The sequence below is a fragment of the Onychostruthus taczanowskii genome, unplaced genomic scaffold, assembly GCF_017590055.1.
Source record: "Onychostruthus taczanowskii isolate IOZ18803 unplaced genomic scaffold, ASM1759005v1 scaffold5, whole genome shotgun sequence".
Taxonomy (NCBI): Eukaryota; Metazoa; Chordata; class Aves; order Passeriformes; family Passeridae; genus Onychostruthus; species Onychostruthus taczanowskii.
Genome location: NW_024502568.1, coordinates 18,321,670 through 18,341,734, shown reverse-complemented (window position 1 = coordinate 18,341,734; position 20,065 = coordinate 18,321,670). Strand labels below are relative to the sequence as shown.

Here is a 20,065-nt window from a genome sequence, read left to right as displayed (position 1 = left end):
TGTATTTAAAATTAACTAAACTATGGATTAATCCTCACAATCATAAAACTGAAAGTAGGCATGCAGACAGGGATAAGACAAAATTCAGTGCATCCATGCCCCCAGGCACAAGTACTCAACACTCTCTGAATGTGAAGTCATTTATGAAGTCCTTTACAACATGCAGTCAAAGAGGTTAATTGAAAAATTTCTTAATGTCATTATGAAAGAACTAGATTAACCCAAGTTAATTCACTTTATTGTTCAAAATAAAGAGGAATAAGCATTGAACTCACTTGCAAATTTGGGGCATGAATTAGGGGTGAGATGTTGTCTTTAAGGACTCTGCCAGTTTAATTAAGATATGGAAAATTACTTATTGTTCTTCACCACTAAAGTGCTAGGAATTAACAGCCAAATGTGATGCCTGTGCCTTTCATATCTCTACCATGTGTTTGTTTGTTTAATACCCATAAGACTACATCATTAAACCTCAAGCACTGATTTCACTAATTCAGCACGAGAGCTACATGCTACAGCAGCAAACACCTTTCCGAGTCAATCATAATTGAACAGCTGGATGTAAAATGCAATATTATTTTTAGGCTTGTCTCTAACTTTGACTTCAAACCATAAGCCCTGTTTTCCTCCCAAACAAAATACCTTCCTATCTTTGTAATACATCCCCTAAATATAGCGGGAGCACACAGGCGGCATGTGACGTATTTTATCCACTTTATCAGTTCCTTCCAATTAGAGACGCTACAACTGCCAACATTGCTGCACTGCTCCTGTCTTGGTGAAACATAACACAGGTTGTTTGTTTTCCTTTAGGAAGTATTACTTAAGAGAGCAGCAGACCTTGTTGAAGCCCTATATGGGATGCCCCATAACAACCAGGTAGGTCAGCAGCGCGCTCTTTGTTCCCGCGCCGACACGTGTAGATCAATACCTGCTCTGTGCAGGGCTGGCAGAGCATCAGCACGTTGCCTTTGTACACAGCCAGGCTTTGCCAGCCACCTTGAGGGCAGTGTGATGTGATGCAATGCTCCGAGGGAAGCGCTTCATCTTCCCCTTCTCCTCTCGCTGCTCGTTTGCCTATCAGAAATGACAATTATGTGCAAGGTGCCAAAAGCATAAGCAAGCATTAAGGCAGGAGAATAACCTTGAACTGGGGCCAAAATATACAGTGACTAATGGGAAGTCCTAAAGAAATCTGCTCAGCCGAGTGGATCAGCTGTACTGTATTTTGCAAACTGCTGAAAACACAACTCCTGCCTTGGACGCATAAAACCCATGCGACGATTTTCACCTGGCTTCCAGTGCTAAACTAGAGTTTTAGGTTAATTTCTTCCTTTTTTTATATTTACTGTGTTGAGGAGCAATTGGGCAGGGGAAGGAAAAACAGAAGGTGTTGCTGGAACAAGCAGCAAACCCCTCACCCTCACTATAATTCCAGTCGAATCTCGTCGGTAAATTTTTGCGCTATTGCGACTTGGAGCATTTGAGCAAATCTGAGTTGTCGGTGCTTGTTTCGTGTCTCTCTAGGAAATAATCCTGAAACGAGCAGCTGACATTGCTGAGGCGTTGTACAGCGTGCCCCGCAACCACAACCAGATCCCCACTCTAGCCAACACTCCTGCCCACACCGGCATGATGGGCGTGAACTCCTTCAGCAGCCAGCTCGCCGTCAATGTCTCCGAAACATCGCAAGCCAACGACCAAGGTAGGTGGGATTTCAAGGGTTAATCCTTCACCTTGCTGGCTGCTTTTGGCCTGTTCATGCGAGCTGATGTCACCGCTGTGTCCTCCCTCTCTCTGTCCCCCTAGCCGTGTGCCTGAGCGCGGAATGAAATGCCGTCTTTAACTTTTCTCGTAATATTTAATTCTCCCTGTTCTTTCATTTACTGTTATCATAAAGCATCTCCAGTGGGGGAAAAAAAAAATAAAATTGGCAAAGTGTAGAAAGCTCTTTGTTATTCGTAGTAAATGTACAACGTGTATGGTTGGTTTATAAAATAATTATGTCTTGGTACCTCCACCTGGTTTTGGAATATTTACACAGATAAATTTAATTTGATGTCTGTGATTTTAAAATACTTTGTTTGTAGGCATGTGTGACATATATGTTACTAATAAAAGTAATAGTTGATTTAATTTACCTGTTGTAATTGAAAATGCATGTAGCATATTGCATTTAAAATTAATTTTGATACTAATGAAAGGAGGGAAACAGGATTATTAGATATGTTCAAACGCATTTTTTTTTTGCTTGCAAAGTAATTATTAAATTGATTGCTCAGATAGGAACAAATTGTTGTTTAAAATCCTGATTCCGCTATGTTTCCTCTTCTAAAAAGATTGTCTTTTAATGCGTTTCCAAGCTAATAAGCCTTATAAAATTCTGTACTTGCTCTTGAATTAGTTTTCACTGATGGCTACACCTTACGAAAGCTTGTTGTTAGCATAAAAAATATCAATCACAAAATGAAGACCCCAAAACAGCCTTTTAAAGTAAATCACCACAACAAAAAAGTTTTTCTCTTCAGCTCTGGCATTTGAAGGTGCGGAGAGGCTGAAAGTTCACGCAGTGTGTTGGTACAAAGCGGGACTCGAGCCTGTTGATAATTGCTCCTAAAGACAAACGTGAAGGCACCTGACACAGCTGGATCGAAGAGGGCTTTTGTTGGCTGTCTGTGCTAAGAGGAGAGACAACATAGAGTGCTCGCGGATGATTTAAGTAGGGTTGGCGTGATAAGGTTATCTCAAGCTGCAAGAGTTGATAGGGCAGTGAGAGACAACTCAGAGCAAAGCTGTGCAATCAATTAAAACTGTGTAATATATGCTGCATGAGGAAACCCCCCAGCCCTAAGTCTATCTTATAAAATAACATTATTTTTTTGGGGTGGGGGGGTTTCTAACACAGTAGGTTACAGTCGCAACACAAGCAGTGTTTCCCCGCGAGGATATGTTCCCAGCAGTACTCCTCAGCAGTCCAATTACAACACAGTCAGCAATAGCATGAATGGATATGGCAATGCCGGCATGCCCAATCTAGGTGTACCAGGTTCCCCTGGATTTCTTAATGGCTCCTCAGCTAACTCTCCTTATGGCAGTAAGTGTCTATTTTTGGTAACACATCATCATATAGATTCATATTTACTACAAAATCAACTCCTTGCATTGTTTTGATTTCCTCTATTGTCAGCTACTGGATAAAAGGAGGGGTGACTCTGGAGGCTGGACGTAAAAATGAAAATAATAAATTGATCTGTTTGTGCCAGAATACGATCTCAGATAGAGAAAAAAAAAAAAAAAAAAAAAAGAACGAACTGAACAAAACGAAACAAAAAAACCAAAATAAAAATTGGACTGCGCAATTCGTAACAAAAGTCCAACACAAAAGAGTTTGCCTGTTATCCAGAGAGTGGCCAAGCCAAGGCATTTCATTTTTATTTTTTTATATATATTTTTTTTATATATATATATATATCTATATATATTTTAAGAGGCAAGGCCCTATCACTCTCTTTTTCCGTGTTTGCCGTGAAAACCTCAATCTGAGTCCTGATTATTTTTGCTTTATTGCAGTAGTGCCGTCAAGCCCTACCATGGCAGCCTCTTCGGTCACCCTCCCTTCAAACTGTAGCAGTACACACGGCATTTTCTCATTCTCACCTGCCAATGTCATCTCTGCAGTGAAACAAAAGAGCGCCTTCGCTCCTGTTGTCAGGCCCCAAGCCTCTCCTCCACCATCTTGCACCAGTGCAAATGGAAATGGACTTCAAGGTGAGCCCGATCTCTCTCAATTTTCTCTCTGCCTTTTTTTTTTTTTTTTTTTTTTTTTTTTTTTTTTGGTGCTTTTTTCCTCGGGGGGGAAAGGTACCTGGCTGGATTTTTCCGTGCTCTTGTAGTGATGCAAAAGCAGGGGGGAGAAATAGGGTAGCGTGAATGGTCTGCTGAGATTTTCAGGTTTTTAGTTCATTTTTGATGCTTGCATTAGAGCAAACACCAGTTGTTTTTCTGGCATTTTCCCTTAGGAGTCCGTGCCTTAAATTTTAAGGGAAGACTGTATCCCGGAATGCCTCTTGGAGGGTTTGTGTACTCCTGGTGTTTTTATGTTTTCTGAACACATTTCTGTGGATGTTTAAACCCAGCAGTGTTCTGGCAGGACAGGGTGTGATTTCCTCACTTTATATAGGGTGCAGTAGTGATTTTAAATATGTCAAGTTAATATAAGTCAGGTTAAGCCCTTACTCAGTGGACTGAGCTTTCCTGGACTAGGCAACCCTCTATGCAGTGGTTTGCATGCCCTGGTGGTGCCAGCTCTTACTGTGGTGTTAGAGTGGTTACATCCCTAAATTAATTATATATTTTAATTAGGGCAGGCAATTATAATATTTTGCCTTTTTTTTTTTTTAATTTGTGAGATTTCATGTGGGTAATGCAAGAAACAACTGATAAATCAGTGACAGAATGTCCGTGGTCACCTGCAGGGTGTGGGGCAGGAGGAATTACAGCACAATGTGAGAATAAAAACACAAAGAAGTCACCTTAAAAAGGAAGACTCATGGCCAATTCTCCCACTTTTAGGGAGTATTTTGGCATGCATGTGGGTGCATTAGAGTCACTGGGAAGGTTTGTCTGCCTCTGCTGGAGTCTCAGTGCACAGTGCAGTAAATTGAGCTGCTTCAGATCCCTTTGAGACCAGGAAGGGTTGAGGACAGTCTCATCCCCGAGGTCGTCACTCCTCTTGACTTCCTCAGTTCAGCAGCAGCAGCAGCAGCATGGGATTATTTATCCTTTGTATCACCATAATCCAACAAGCACTCACAGGCAAAGAGATGAGAAGGATTTTAATTTGCCAAACCAGTTCTGGATACCAGCATTTTGTGGGGTGCTGAAGGTACTTTGGAGAGACATCATCCCAACCCCACTCCAGCTGCGTGCCCATCCCAAATCCACTCCAGGATCTCAAAATGAATCTTCCTGTAGCTTGCTCTTAACTTCTTGGCCCAAAAAAACCCATCTGAGACCTTGTTATGCACTCAGGTCAACAAAGAGCTGAGAATCCAGATGCACAAACTCATTGTAGCATGATACTAAAGGAGAGGATAATTAAATTAAAAGTTTTTTGCGTTATTTCTTTAGTGAAGCTTCACTGTGGTACTGCTGTAAATAGAAAATGATATCCATATTCTTAGAAAAGATAATCCATTCATAAAATAATCCAGTGTCCTAGTTTCCTCTTTTTCTAAGAAGACACTGGTATGAAAAGTAAACACTGAAAAAAAGGGAAAATGAGATAATAAAATAAATAATAAAAAATAGACAAAAATAAAAAAAAATAAATGTGGTGACATATGGCTTAGATCTGAGGAAGGAATATCAACTAATTGATTTTGATTTACTCTGATAAACACAATCATTTAAATATCTAAATTTAAATGATCCAGACTTTTGCCATTACAGTATGTGAGTAAGGGTCTTCCTGTCATATACTCAAGGTTTTAAGTACTTAAAATCTCTAGATTATCTCAAAGCAGGGTTTTAAGGAGAACTGGGAGGGCTGAATGCCTGCACTGAGCACCCAATGTCCCTTAGCAGCTCCCCAAGCCCCCAGTAACTGCCCATCTCCATCCTCAGGTTCAAAATGCTTTTTGTATAAAGCTCAGAAGAAGACTTGGAATCAGCCCATACTGATTTGTTAAATAGGTCATGAATTCAGTTCTCAAACTGAGCCAAACCTCACTTTGCACTAAGATTTTTTCATGCCCAGAGAGCCCAGTGAAGACCCAACCATGCCTTCAACCCCTGTTTTTTGGATGCTGCAATCCATGCAGCATCCTTCTGGGATCATCCTTCTGGGATCATCCTTTTGGGATCATCCTTTTGGGTTTTGGATCAGCAGCTGAACTGAAAATCAAGTGTTGAAAATAAATAGATAATACATAGATAAATAAATAATTAATTAAATAAAAATAGTCTCTTTTCCTCTGTCAGCTGAACCTGAGTGATTTTGTGTTGAGCAGAACGACCCAGAGAAACAGGCAGAGTGCCCTTCTGGCCTGCTAGTTAGAGCAGAGACTTCCAGGGTTGTGGCAAAAATATGTGCATAATTTATGCAAAGTAGACAGCACCACAGAGTGATGCCCAGTATTATGGGAGTTAGGGAACTGACATGGAACCACAGAATCCTGGAATGGTTTAGGTTGGAAGGGACCTTAAAGACCATCTAGTTCCAGCTTTGGACAGGGACACCTGCCACTGTCCCAGGCTGCTCCAAGGGCAGTCCAGCCTGGCCTTGGACACTTCCAGGGATGGGGCAGTCACAGCTTTCCCTGTGCCAGGGCCTCAGCACCCCCTCTCCTCCCCCACCCAGGCGTCCTCTCTGAGCTCCTTCACCATCCCAACAGGGGCACCATCCCTTTTTCCACCTTGATTCCTTGAGTCAGTTCAGACTGAGCTCACAAAAGCCCTCAAATTCACCCATTCATCCTCACAGATCTCAGCCAGGGCTGAGGGCAGGACAGGGGTGAGTTTGTCAGCTCCTTCCTTCATGAGACATCGTCAAGAAAAACCACCAACACTCCTGTACTGGTACTTACCTACACTGCATTTGATACATAGAGTTCATTAGGGAGTTTCTGCTTCTTCCTTCCTATTTTCTCAGTCGTTTGTTGTCAGGGATCCCTTTTTAAAGTTTAATTAGTTGCTTTCTGGACTCTGTACAATCACCTTGAGAGCTTTCTGATCAGCACATTTTCTACATTAAGTTAAAATATGGAGTTTGAGAGCTGCAGTCCAATGCAGCTGAAGTGTTTTTGGTGATCTTCAAGTACAGAGTCTCATTTTAGGGCAGGGTGTGAAGGAGCTGAGCCACAGCTGAGGAGATGTCACTGTTAGGAATGGACACATTCAGGCAAGCCAAGAGGGCAGTAAGAGCTCATGGTCACTGGTGGTGCATAAGAGGCAAATCCTGCAGTTTATGGATAAGCAGGGCCTTGGATAAGAATGGATAAGAATTCAGATTCAGACAAGGGTGATCCTTTTGCAGGGATTTGGGGGTTAATTGACCCCTCCCTGGTGGGTAAACCACTGTAGGGTATCTCTGTGTGGGAAGAATGCTGCCTGTGGTACATCTGAGTTGGTGAGAACAGCAGAACTGAGCAGTTCCAGCTGGACCTCAGGGAGATTGTTTTGTCCCCTAACAAAGAGTCAAGCAGGAGTTGAGCTGCTCTGATTTCTGGCTTGTGCTGATGTAACCCTGAGCATCAGGACCACCCGAGCCCACCACAGCAGAAGCAAGATCTTGCTCCCTGTAAGCACAACCCCAAACCCCTCTCTGTGCTGTAGGACCTACTGCCCAAGAGTGAGCATGGAGACATCTGTAGGTGACACTTTTTTGGTAAAGAGATCCAAGACGCCTTCCAGTGGAAAGTGTCCCTGCTCATGGCAGGTGGTTGGAACGAGATGGTCCTTAAGATCCCTTCCAACCCCAACCAATCTGGGATTTGATGATTCAATGATGAAGACAGAGGTTAAGAGTGAAAAAGGCAATCAAGGAGATCTCAGAGAGGTCAGGCTGGAGGCAATGCCAGCCAGGGCTGGTGTTTGCTCCCCTCCTTTGCTGCACCCATGCCAGCTGCATGGCCATCGCCAGCCTAAGGAGGGCCAGCACTCAGAAGCTGCAGCTCTTGGAGGAGAACTCTCTCCCTGCTGTCCCCAGGGCCTGACTCACTCCTGTGAGTAAGCCTACAGAAAAGGGCTTTTGGGCCGTATCCAAAAAGCCGCAATCTTGTTGACTCTGCATGACCTCCATAGTCTATGACCAGAAAGTCAAGTACTCACACGAATTTTTTAAGAGCAGGATCCTATCGTGTGTGTTCCTTAGGGCAGAGAGTCTTTTCCTGTTTAAAACAATGAACAGTAAAGCTAGAAAAGAAATTTTTTAGCGAGAGACTACTGGCTCGCTGCAAAGATGGAAGCACAATATGTGTTCAAAATTTGGTTTTCAATCGTAATTTGCTTTCTATAGATTGTGAAAGATATTGCTCTCTGGTTATAGGACTATAATGCACAGCAAAAGGTTCTCTATATTCTTTTAAAATTGCATCCTGCTTAATTTTCTGGTCTTCCTCCAGATGAAAGTATTAAAATTATTATTAAAAAACTCACCAGCTCATTTTTCTTTAAGAAGGCGTTTGGTATCAATTTGCACAGCAGGAAGCTCAGCGCAGAAATTCACAATTGTCAAAGATTGCTACTAAAATAAATTGTGAAACGCACATCTGGAGCACCAAGTTCCCCTCTCAGACTGTGCCAAAGAGAGAGTTCAACAAAAATGGTTAAATTAAAGAACTGAGATATTTTGGCAGCAGATAATCTAAATTTTCACACAGCAGAATCATAGCATGGTTTGGTTGGAAGGCACCTTAAAGCCCATCCTGTCCCACTTTTCACACAGCAGAATCATAGCATGGTTTGGGTTGGAAGGCAACTTAAAGCCCATCCTGTCCCACCTTCTGCCATGGGCAGGGACATTTTCTACTATCCTAAACTGCTCCAAGCTTTGTCCAACCTGGCCTTGGACCCTGCCAGGGGTGGAGCAGCTGGTGGTTGAATTGCAGCACAAGGCATTTGAGGACACGGTTTAGTGGTGAACCACAACAGTGCTGGTTGATGTTGGACTTGACCTTAAAGGTCTTTTCCAATGTTAATGATTCTGTGATTCCATGACAGCTGTTCCTTAAAATGATCTCCTGCACCCCCAGGCCAGGTGCACCCCAGATAAGCAGACTGGCATGGTGACAGATTTGGTGCTGAATCCCACAGGAAAAGCCAAACTGAGAGCGGGGTCCAAACACAGGGTGAGGTCATCAGCTGGCCTGGTGAAGGGTGGAACAGAGGAGATTTAGTGAAGGGTTGTTTTTAAGGGTTTTTTGAGAGTGGTCAGGCCTTGGCAGGGGCTGCCCAGGGAGGTTTGGAGTTCCCATCCCTGGAGGAGTCCAAGGAATTCCTGGAGGTGGCACTCAGTGCTGTGAGCTGGAGTACAAGTTTGGGATTGGGACAGATTGGACTTGGTGATCTTGGAGACCTTTTCCAACCTGAATGAGTTTGTGATTCTCTGAAAACATGATAAGGAATCGGAATATTTTGGGTAGAAAGGCTCTCTGCCAATTAACCACTGTTCTCCAGTTAAATTTTGTAACTTAAGTTGCTGGCTAGGTTGAAAACATTCATTATGAAGAATATTGCAAAATTATAACTTCAGTTTGGATTTTGATATTTTCAACACGTTTAATTGGGGAGAAAAATGACAGAGTTGGAAGACTTTATCCTGTTTCACAAACATCACCTCATCTGTGTTTTAGAGAGGTTTAACTCCACCTAAATCCACAGAAGGCTCTGGCAGGACCAGGGGCTGCTCTGGGCTCTGGGTGCAGCTGTTGGAGCAATGCTGGTTGTGGTTGTGGTTGTGTTACCTATGAAATGTGTACAGACCCAGCTTTTCCAAACCGTAAAGCTGCAACGGCGAATCTGAAATAAATTAATATTGTTGAAATTAATGAACTGAGAAATTGAAGTTCACATCGCTACACGAACAAATTTATTAATATCTGTTGTACATAAATTAATGAGAAATATCATTATGGCAAAAATTAAACAACACTAAAATTAAAGACTGTCTAAATTGTGCTTCTACCAAAGAGTTAACTAGGAAAAAACAGTGGTTGCTGGCATCTAGTCTTTATATGTTAAGAAACCCCAGGATATGGCTGGTCAGGGGTATTTATATAATATATTTTTATGGTGCTTGAGCTCTAGGCTTGGGAGAAGGTTTAGAGTTCTTGGTTTTGGTCTTGGAGAGTCCTTGGCTTGCTCAGTCTTGCTTTTATCATGAAGTAGAGCAATGGAAAAAGAGGTTTTCTGCCCAGGGCACGAGGAGGTGATTGTTGGGGATGTCCCCAGGGGATGGGGATACAGCCGGAGGAGTTGTCAGGAGCCTGGAGAGGATTGAGCCTGGGGAAGTGGGGACGTTCTGCTCCTTTCTCCAGGAGAGGCTGCGTGGGGTGTGTTTTGCTGGGAGGAGTGTCCGTGGTCCTTGCTCTGGGGATGCCGTGGAGGAGCCGGGCTCTGCGTCCTCCCGCCCCGTCCCGTGGTGGCTCTGAGCCCAGCGTGCCAATAACAGCTCCTTTTCTTCTCTTTTTTCTTTTAGCCATGTCCGGGCTTGTAGTCCCGCCAATGTAAAGTCACTTTTGTTTACCTACCGTAGCACCAAGCTGCAGAGGATGGGCTTAGGGGACAAGTTTAGTATATTAAGACATGCTGATGGAAGCAGTATCTTCACGCAGAATCAGCAACAAAATCGAAATGCTACAGGAAAAAAAATAAAAAAAAACCCACAACAAAAAAAAACCCACAAAAAAAAGAAAAAAAAAAGACTTTGTTTAAAGATTTTATTTAAACTATTAAGAATCTACATGCAAAACAACCTACTTCTTCATGAACAATTCCATTTTATTGACTGAATTTTTCTCATATTTTCACATTTCTCAGTCCTGGAGAATAAGGAAAAAGCGACGCCTATTTTGTATAAAGTTTCTGATTACGTCTTGGCTATGTCTAGTACTTGCTATGTGTTGGGAGAAACTTTGTGGATGCACCATTTTGATTATCATGAAACACTGATGAAAAATGCCTCCGAACATTTTTCTGTACTCATAACTAGATTCACAATGGTTGTGTATCTCTATAATGTGAAATATTTTTTTGTGGTGGAAAAAAAAAAAAAAGGGGGCCAAGGAGGTTATGAGCCATCAAACTGGAAAAAAAAAAAGAATAAAAAAAAAAAGGATGAATATATGATTAGAAAAAAAACCACACAAAAAACCGGGGCGTGGGGGCGGGCGCGGGGGGGTTTATCGTTGCTTAACTTCATCTTAATGAAATGGAACTTTGTAACTTATTGTAGTTAGAAATTGTAACTTTGATATTGAATTCTCTTGCCTTCAACAAGCACACTGACAGAGGAAAAAAAAAAAAAGAAATTGCTACTGTCTGTTGGTTTAAAAAAATGAAAAAAATATACTTCCACTGCTAGAGCTTCCTGTTAAGCAAGTGTGATCTGCAACATTTTTTCAACTTTTGCTAGCACTGTATACTATTGCATTTTAGGCTACTGTGAAGTCTATGTTTCTTGTACCAGAAAATTGTCCTTTTGACTTCTAGATCCTTCTTCCCTAATGTGTTTTGTATGTGGTTATAAAATTGTAGACTTTTGTGATTTTGCCAAAGTTGTAGCTAAATATTTATACACTTGTCTTGAATTTTTTTCAGATCCACTTAAATATTTAGACAAAAAAAAAAGCAGATTTTATTCCTTATGACTGCTATAAGGAATAAAATAGTCTTATCCATTGCAACACTTTCTTTCACATAAACACTTGCAGTCACTAAGGGAATTTATTTTGTAACATATCAACTATAAATATTGTATTTATCTTTGAAATTTTGTATATTGCTTTTCATCATTTTTTTTATGTTCTTGTATGTATTGGTTTTTGTCCTGGCCTGGTATCGTGATGCTGAAAATAGCATTAAGCCAAGAACAGTTGCCTTCATGTTTTTCTTTTAAATAAATCAGTGTCTGTGCATTTCATTTGTACTTCATAAGGTTGCTATTGTTTAGCCTTTCTATCCTTTCTTTTTTAAATTTTTTTTTTCAAAAATTCAAATTCATTGTTTATTTTTGTATTATTTTTAAGTTATCAGAACAAATAATTTTGAACGAAAAAGTCGTTTGTTGTATAGTCAAATCAAAATTGTGCCACATGGCTGTAATGAATACTAGTAGAATATGTGCATGTGATACAGCCACAGAAAAGATGAATCTATTTTGTGGTTGCCTTTTTTATTTTCTTTTTTTTGTTTGTTTCTTTTCTTTATTTTTTTAATTTTATTTTAATTTTTTTTTTTTTTCAAGATTGTAAAAAGTCATTTTTAGCTTCCACCCATGACTTTGCCACATAGCTGAACTGTGTTTACTGGAAAAATTCAGAGGCCTAAAGTTTAAAAATAAATTCACTTCTGATGTTTTAATTAAAATGTTTGCCACATGAACTTCTCTGATGCCTTAAAAGTGAACTTCTTTGAAGAACTTTTGTGCTGTTTTATCACAGGCTTACACCACAATTGTTAATCACGACTTCATTTGGATGATTTCTGGTGTAAAAAATAAGGGGGAAAAAAAAAGCACAATCCTGGTGTACAATTCTGCCACTCCTTTATGTGTCGGTTTTCTGCTGCACTCTGCATTCTCCCAAACCCTGTTCTGCTCAAAACCGGGGAAGGTTTCACGGGAAATCAGGATCACACCGAATTTTTAATGTCTGGGCGTTGTTTATTTAGGTTTCTTGGGGTTTTTTTTTTTTTTAGGGAACTTTTTGTAATCAACCCGTAGCTGACGGTACTTTTTAAACTGGAATGACCTCCGTTGTATTCCATGGCTCTCAGTGCCAAATCCAGCCAGAGAAACGTGGAGTTGTTTTTGTTTTTACTTTGCACTAAATCCTTTGCCAGCGCAGCACTGCAAAGCACGTTGCAAACTGCAGCAGAATTCACCTTTTAACCAAAAAAGGAGGGATCATTTTGTTAATTATTACAAATTTGTTTTTATTATTATTATTTTTGTAATTTTTTTTTCTTTTTGGGCAAGAAGAAAAATGCACATTTTAGTCAAGCTTTTCTGAAAGGTTTAGAAGAAAGGTTCAGCGTAGCACAGCTCTGTGAGCACGGCCAAGGCTCGGCTAGGTGGGAAAGCCTGAGAAGTCACTTTGGAACTGAATTGCCTCCGTTATATTTTGTCTAAGTAAGGTTTTGCTCTAAAAAAAAAAATTAAAGAAGAGGTCACGTGTACATGTTAAGAAAGTCTGGAAGTTCCTTCATAACTGCAATCTGTTTGTGTTTTAGATTAATTAGTCAATGCACTCATGGCTTCATTGTCTCCAGACGGAAAGCTTCACTAAATGGTAGATTTTACTGTTAAAGACCCTACAATAAGATTGTTTTATCTGTACATTTTTTCATATATTTAACTGTATAAAAAAATGTTCATTTTACACAATATTTAATTAAAGTATTTCTTGTCTGTGAATTTCATTTTTAGTAATTTTATCTGGTTTGATTATTAAAAAAAAAGTGACTAAACACTAAACGAAATAGCGCAACACTGGGGGTTTCATTTCTACATATCAGAATTTTTATTCCTTTGTTACGAAAAAACCCAAACCCTTGACATGGTCTTTCCAGTTCTCTGGGAGGAGGATGAGGAAGGAGATCTCTGCTCTGCAGTGGCAATCACTTGTTGCTCAGCCTCGGTGAAGTATTTACCAAAACTGCTCACTTTTTGTGAAGATAACTGCAGAATATCTCTTTTTCTTATTTAACCAAAACGGTGCACATCAGACAGGCTTTTTGTAAAGCAAAGGTAACAATAGATATTTTTTTTTCTTTTACTATTTTAATATCATATTGTAAAAGTCTGTAAACAGGAAAAGTTATTTTAAACAAAGCACAACCCAAATTTTCCATGTGGTGGTTTGACACTGAAGGTCGACGTGCTCGTCTCTTAACTGCTGAGAAGGAAGCAAATTCTTTTGCTAATTATAATACTGTGCACAAATATTTCATCCTCTGGGCCATAATATGTGCAATGTGCATATAATGGGTGCAAAAATATATTTATAATGAGGTGGGCACACGCAACCTCGGAACTGGAGAGAGCTGCAAAGCCTTGCCTGATGTACAGGTCTGAGTTCCCCATCCCAGACACCAAATGTGCTCCTGTATCCTTGTGTGTGACCAGCACCACCAAAAAAAAAGGGTATTTCCACAGGAATACGGGTCTGGCAGAGGAATGTAAGCGGCTGTGGTGCTGAAACGGGGAGTTTGTTCTGGAGTTTGATCCGGCCATTAATCAGAGGGCTGCTGACAACTTTGAGAGGGCACTGAGACACTCGGAGCTCCAAAGTGAAGGGGTGGAGTGATGCGTGTGGATCCAGTGCCAAAGGACGTGCTGTGTGTCCCAGCCCCTCCTCAGCTGCCCGTGGTTCAGGGATGGAGTGGGGAGAAGGCAAAACTCACTGCAGTCACAGGAAAACGGGGATTTTTAACCATGCTTCCTTTCTTCTCCAGTATTTCCATAGTTTTCATGTCAGATGAAAATGGATTTGATGAAAAAAAAGGTCTTAGAGCTGCAGAACACTTCGTATTATTGTTATTATTATTATTATTATTTTTATTATTATGCATTGAAAACTGTTCCACTCTGAGTGTGTGTCTGTGTATCGTGTTTAAAAGGCGGCATAATCAGATGCATCCCTCTAAAAAATAAGCTGGTTTTTAGGGATGAAAGTCTGCACGATGCCTACTGGCACTTTTCCTTTTAGTTTTATTTCAAAGGTTTGAATAATGAGCATCTAAATGGTTCCTCTAACTTTCAATGCAAGGAAAATACAAAAGGAGAAAACCCACACATGACAATTCCTAGAGCAATCCACCACCTACGACACATCTGGGTAAGAGCCCTGCTGAGGAAATATGTTGTGTCAGCCCACAGTGAGTTTAGACACAGGAAGATGATAAAAATTCTTTAATCAAAACGAAGGAATAAGAGTCTCTAAAAGTACATGCCAATTATTGCAGAGCAGCTTTTAAAAGTCTTTCAAGCTTTTAAAGATTATTCAAAGCACTTGAAATAGGCTTCAATCTAATGCCTCATTTCATTGCATTAAACAGCCTAGTTAATAAAGAATCAATATATTCAAAGGGCAAGGTTATCTTTTGTCTATAAGGGGTGGTGTCATTCTGAACCTTTTATAGTTCAAATGCTGAAAAAGACCTCATGAAATCCATACTCATCAAGTGGGTCAACTAGAGCAATAAAGAGGCCTCTGAAAGAATGGCTGCACTCCTTTAAAACAACTATAAGTCTTATCTCCCCACATAGTCCTCGCCAGGCTCCGCCAGAAAATGTCAATTTCTCATCAAGACAAGAGCCCCGGCGATAATTTTTTTCCAGAGAATACACACAATTAGGAGAATGCAGAAAGGCCCCACCAGTGATTTGTAGCTTATTATGTCACCGGCGGGCTGCGATCCGCCGCTAAGCAGATAATAAGGGCTGTTGATAACCGAGGTGTCAATAGGGCCCGCAGTGATTCTTGAATGTGAGCCCTTGTGCCGTGCCTCCCCTCTCGCGCAGATCGCGGGGCCGATAACCACGCACCCGCCAGCCCGCACCGCCCGCCGCGCCCCACAATTAATGCCCTGGGTAAACGGCACAAAGGACGCGGGCTCTTTATACTCTTTGAGACAATTCCCCGCTTTACCCTTCAAGGAGCTCTTTTATGTGCGAATAAGGTTGCTTTTAATGAAATTGAAGCTCATCAGAGGAAATCAAAACCCTCAAATCAGATTACAAATTGATTTTTTTTTTTTTTCCTCCCCTTCCTTTTGGCCGCTTGTCGTTGTTCGATGTAGTGCCCTAAGTTTTACAGGGGAAGGAAGAGAAAGAATCCAGTCTGGAGTCAGGGCATGCAAACAACCTCTAAACTAAAGCATACAAAGGAGGAACGTTCCTTAAGTCCCACAAGTCATAAAAAGTTTTTAAAAGTTGCTGGTGTTCTTCGAAACCCTATCTTTACCCAGATACTTCATAAAATACTAGACTTGTAATTAAATGAACTGTCCTAGAACTTAAAATTGTATAGAAATCAAATAATGAAACCCAAGCCATTTCCCTTTCTCCTGTGCAATGCTACATTTCACTGTTAGATGAAATATCAGATATAATTGCTCAGTGTTCTGGTCAAAATTAACTGACAGAGGAGCTGAGACCTCCTAGTCTGGGACCCTGCTTCAGGGGTGACTCACTGAAGCACTTTGGCCAGCTGGAACATGACAGAGGTGATACAGTTGTGGCTCTATTTTATTTCTTGAAGATTTTATTTCTTAAACATTTAAATAAAGTGACAGTTGCACTTAATGGTTTTGTTTTCTCTTTGTTGGCTTCATGCTATTACTGAAAGGACATAATGAATTAAAGGATGCAGCTAATCACAAAATTGTACATTTTTGGTGCCCACAAAGCTTTTAGAGGATTTTGGTTTTGTGACTCTTCGTTTGCATTTATCTTTAAGTAAATGAAGCTGTTTGAGAAATGACTTTGTAGTAAAAGCAAGTACTGAACAGGGATGGTGAGGGTGCAAGGAAATTATCTGAAATCTGCTTTGCTTCAACCGGACAAAAGTCACAGATTTCCTACTGTGTAAAATCTAAAAAAGAAATATCAAGTGAAAAAAAAGGAAACTGAGGCTGGAATTGGTGTGGGTAACACAGCCAGTCAAGAGTTGCCCTGTATCTACAAGGAAACATGGGATGGAAATACCGAGGGGAAGATGGAGAGCAGAAAGGAGGAAGATGTGAAAAAAGCTGTACAATGAAACCCAATAAAGTTGTATTTAATGATCTTCTTCCTTGTGCCATGGAATTCTGTTGTGGGATTGAGTTCTTGGGGTGTCTCTGGAATTGCTTGGGTTGGAAGTGACCCTGAAGCCCACCCAGTGCCACCCCTGCCATGGCAGGGACACCTTCCCCTGTCCCAGGTGCTCCAGCCCCAGTGTCCAGCCTGGCCTTGGGCACTGCCAGGGATCCAGGGGCAGCCACAGCTGCTCTGGGAATCTGTGCCAGTGACCCTTTTCCTCCTTGGGACAGCTCTAGGTCCAGGCTCTTGTGCCCACAGACATACAATAAACTGTAATGAGTATAAATAATTATAATAATAATAATAATAGAACCTCTAATAACCATTTCACAAGACTTTTTGGGCAGACCAGTTCAGTTCATGGTGCTTCTTCACCTTTATGGTTTATCTGTGTGTATCAGAGTAGGTCATGAACCCAAAAAATGCTGTGGTGTCCCAAGGATCTCTGCAAGGGCTTCCAAGGTTTCTCCTCAACTATTTCCTAGCTTATTTCATCCCTTAAACACAGCCTGAAAAATTTACAGGGGCCAAGCAGTGGGTAGGGACCAGACAGAGGCTCTGAGGCACCAAAGAGTGAAGCCAAGCCCATGGGAGAGGAGCATGGACCTCACAAGTCTGAACAAATCTCTGGAGCTGTTAAAGCCTGAGCAGCAGGGGCCCAAAGATATCAGTACATAGCAAACTATAAACACAAATGATGGGGTTTTTTAATTGGAAAGTACTCAGAGACCTTTTAGAGTTCTAAACCAGTGTTAGCTGGCCCAAACCTGCTAAAATAACGTTTTCCAGAAGTCCAAGCCAAGCCATCCTTACCCACTTCAGTCCCTTTCCAGAGCTGCATATCCCCAGCCAGGGATTTGTCAGGATCCTTCAGCAGCTCAGCCCTGAGCAGTGACAGAGCACAGGGAAAACACAGACTAAGAGCAGCACTTTTAACAAAAAATTGTGTTCTGGAACCACCTATTCAGGGTATTGCACATAAAGATTTTGAAAATGCTCTGCTGTTGATGGTTATAAGAGGCCATGACCAAGAAACTGGAATGGCTCAAAAATAATAAACACATAAATAAACACAGAAATACAGAAATTAATAAATACAATTGAGCCATTAGCTATATTTACATTAGTGATGTACATCAGAAATCTGCAATAAATACTTTTAAACTTGGTTTTCTTTTTTTTTTTTTTTAATTAGCCTGCAAAGCAGCTTCCAGAAACCAAGATCTGCTCATGCTGGCCACGTGCAGCCCCCAAGTATTATAAAAGAACCTATGGGGACTTTATCAAAAGAAGTTTTTCTCCCAAAGTGTGAGGTGAGGGGGGCTTGTTTGGCAGTCTTCTGATGTCACAGAATGGTTTGGATTAAAAGGGAGCTGGAGGATCACCCAGTGCCACCCCCTGCTGTGGGCAGGGACACCTTCCACCATCCCAGACTGTTCCAAGCCCTGTCCAGCCTGGCCTGGGACACTGCCAGGAGCTGAGGTTGGCATTTCCACCCCCCAGTTTGGATCAGTGCAGAGGCTGCTGTGGGAAGGAGCCCAAGGAAAATGACTTGGATAAATAATTCAGATTAAATGCAAAAGAGTTTTAGGCAGATGACACTTTGTGAGGTCATCTCGAGGTGGTTCAGGTGATGGAGCTGGCAGTCCTGCAGTCAGAGTTTTTGCAGTGACAAACGTGGTGACAGCAATTTCAGCAATGGCAGGGTTGGGTTGTTTTTTTTCTTCTCACTTCAATGTATTCAATGGCTCAGCTCAATGATGAACTCACTGAGAACTGAAAACATGATTGGGAGTAGGAAGAGCAGAAAATGTGCTTTCCTCTCCCTATCTATGAATAAAAAATAAATTCCAAAGGATAAGATCTGCTGGGTTTTAATATCTTAAGGATGTGGTGATCAGAAACCACCTATTAATTTTTTAAACTATAGATAATAATATCTCTTTTGCATATTAACTTTATCAGTCAAATTAATTAATGAAATTTATCATTAAGGTGCAGAATATGCTCCTTGATTTTGCAGCCAGCACTATTTTGGTAGGTCTGGTTAACTGATGGAATTAATGCTGTTCTCACCACAGTGGTACTGAACTCTCATTTCCATCCAAAAAGAACTTGACAACTCATATAATAAAAAATAAATGCAACATTCTGCATTCTCGTCCTTACAAAGATATAAACCACATAATCAGATTATGAAATATAATTGCATACATGAATGTAAATAAATTAAATAATAGGGAGAGCTCCGTGATCAGTCAAAGGAAGTGCAAATTCAGTAACGCTTTTAGATTTGAACAAAAACAGTTAAATTTGTTGATAATGGGAATAATCTCCCCTTAGGAGAATGAGCTGACATTCTCAGAGAAAAATTAATAAAAGATAGATCAGACAGTACATTTTCCCTCATTTTCAGTGAAAATTGTATTTGAAAAACATCTTGAATGGAGATAAGAATTAATTTTCTATACATTTTTAGGGAAAGAGACTTGTGGTTTTCTCAAAAAAATTTTTTGTCCTTCTAGTAAAGTTTTGAGTTCTTTTTTTTTCCCTCTTTCTTTTTTCCTTCTTTTTTTCTTTCCCTGCTTGCCATCCCCCTGAAGTGTGTGTTTGGGGCAGGGTGGTGAGCAGCCAAACGTCAGAGGAGAAGGAGAAGGGTTCATATCTGAATGTGTCCCTAAATAAAATTACCCTGTGAGCCCCAGCTTTTTGGCTTTTCCTCTTCTTTTACAGAAACCCACCCTTCTTTTCCCCTTCCCTTGGCCCATATCTTCCTGAACTGGGATTTAGCAGTGACACTCCTTAGGCTGCTGGTTCAAACCTCCTCGTGTTTCCAGCAGAGCTCTCCCGTCCCAGCCCTGTTGTTTGACCTGGCACTGAATGTGGAGCCAGTGGAATCTGGGATCAAAGCAGCCATTCCCAGAGCCCAGCTGGGGCTCTCCCAAAGCTGCTCTGGGGAGCTGTTCTGATGCCCAGCTCTGTCCTGCACGGGGGAACACCTTTGGGTTGTGTTTTCCCAGCACCAGGTGATGCCAAGGAGGTGCAATATCACAGCATCATGGAACGGTTTGGGTTGGAAGGAATCTTAAAGCTCATCCAGCTCTGACACCTTGCACGTGACCAGGCTGCTCCAAGCCCATCACACACCTGTGCAGGCCTGTGTGTGCTGCAGCCTGCAATAATTTAGATCTAACATTTTTCTCTTTCGAATAATTAGATTTAAAAAAAATTTCCAGCTCCTTGGAGGTCATGGGATACAGGAGCTCCCAGGTGTTTGGTGATGGTGCTGGGACAGTTCAGTTCCAGCCTCTGAGGGCAGAGCTGCGACACCACACCAGCAGATCTCCTGGAATTCTTCTCTTTGGGCTGCATTTTGCTGCCTCACTAAAGCTGAGCTGCACCTACCCCAGGCTGGCCTTCGTTCAGGAAGGGGCTGAGCCCGAGCTCTCTCCCAGCCAGCCACAGGAGCATCTGGAGCGTGCTGCTGCCCAGGGATGGCAGATGATGCTGGATGTTTGATGTTTCCAGCAAAGCGAATCT

The 20,065-nt window shown here is 41.3% G+C and overlaps 1 protein-coding gene across 16 annotated transcripts in view; it reads left to right on the top strand.

Moving 5' to 3' along the window:
* Positions 1-13,132, top strand: part of EBF3 (EBF transcription factor 3) — a 123,847-nt gene extending 110,715 nt beyond the window's left edge. For 4 of the 16 annotated variants that reach the window (XM_041415498.1, XM_041415504.1, XM_041415502.1 and 1 more), the window contains exons 12-16: positions 814-879; positions 1,528-1,705; positions 2,906-3,094; positions 3,571-3,768; positions 10,199-13,132. In XM_041415498.1, the coding sequence (XP_041271432.1) occupies positions 814-879; positions 1,528-1,705; positions 2,906-3,094; positions 3,571-3,768; positions 10,199-10,230 (663 nt within the window). In that variant the 3' untranslated portion in view covers positions 10,231-13,132. The remainder of the gene's footprint in view (positions 1-813; positions 880-1,527; positions 1,706-2,905; positions 3,095-3,570; positions 3,769-10,198) is intronic. The other 12 variants (XM_041415506.1, XM_041415505.1, XM_041415501.1 and 9 more) reach the window with 4 other exon arrangements.
* The last annotated feature ends 6,933 nt before the right edge of the window (positions 13,133-20,065 follow it).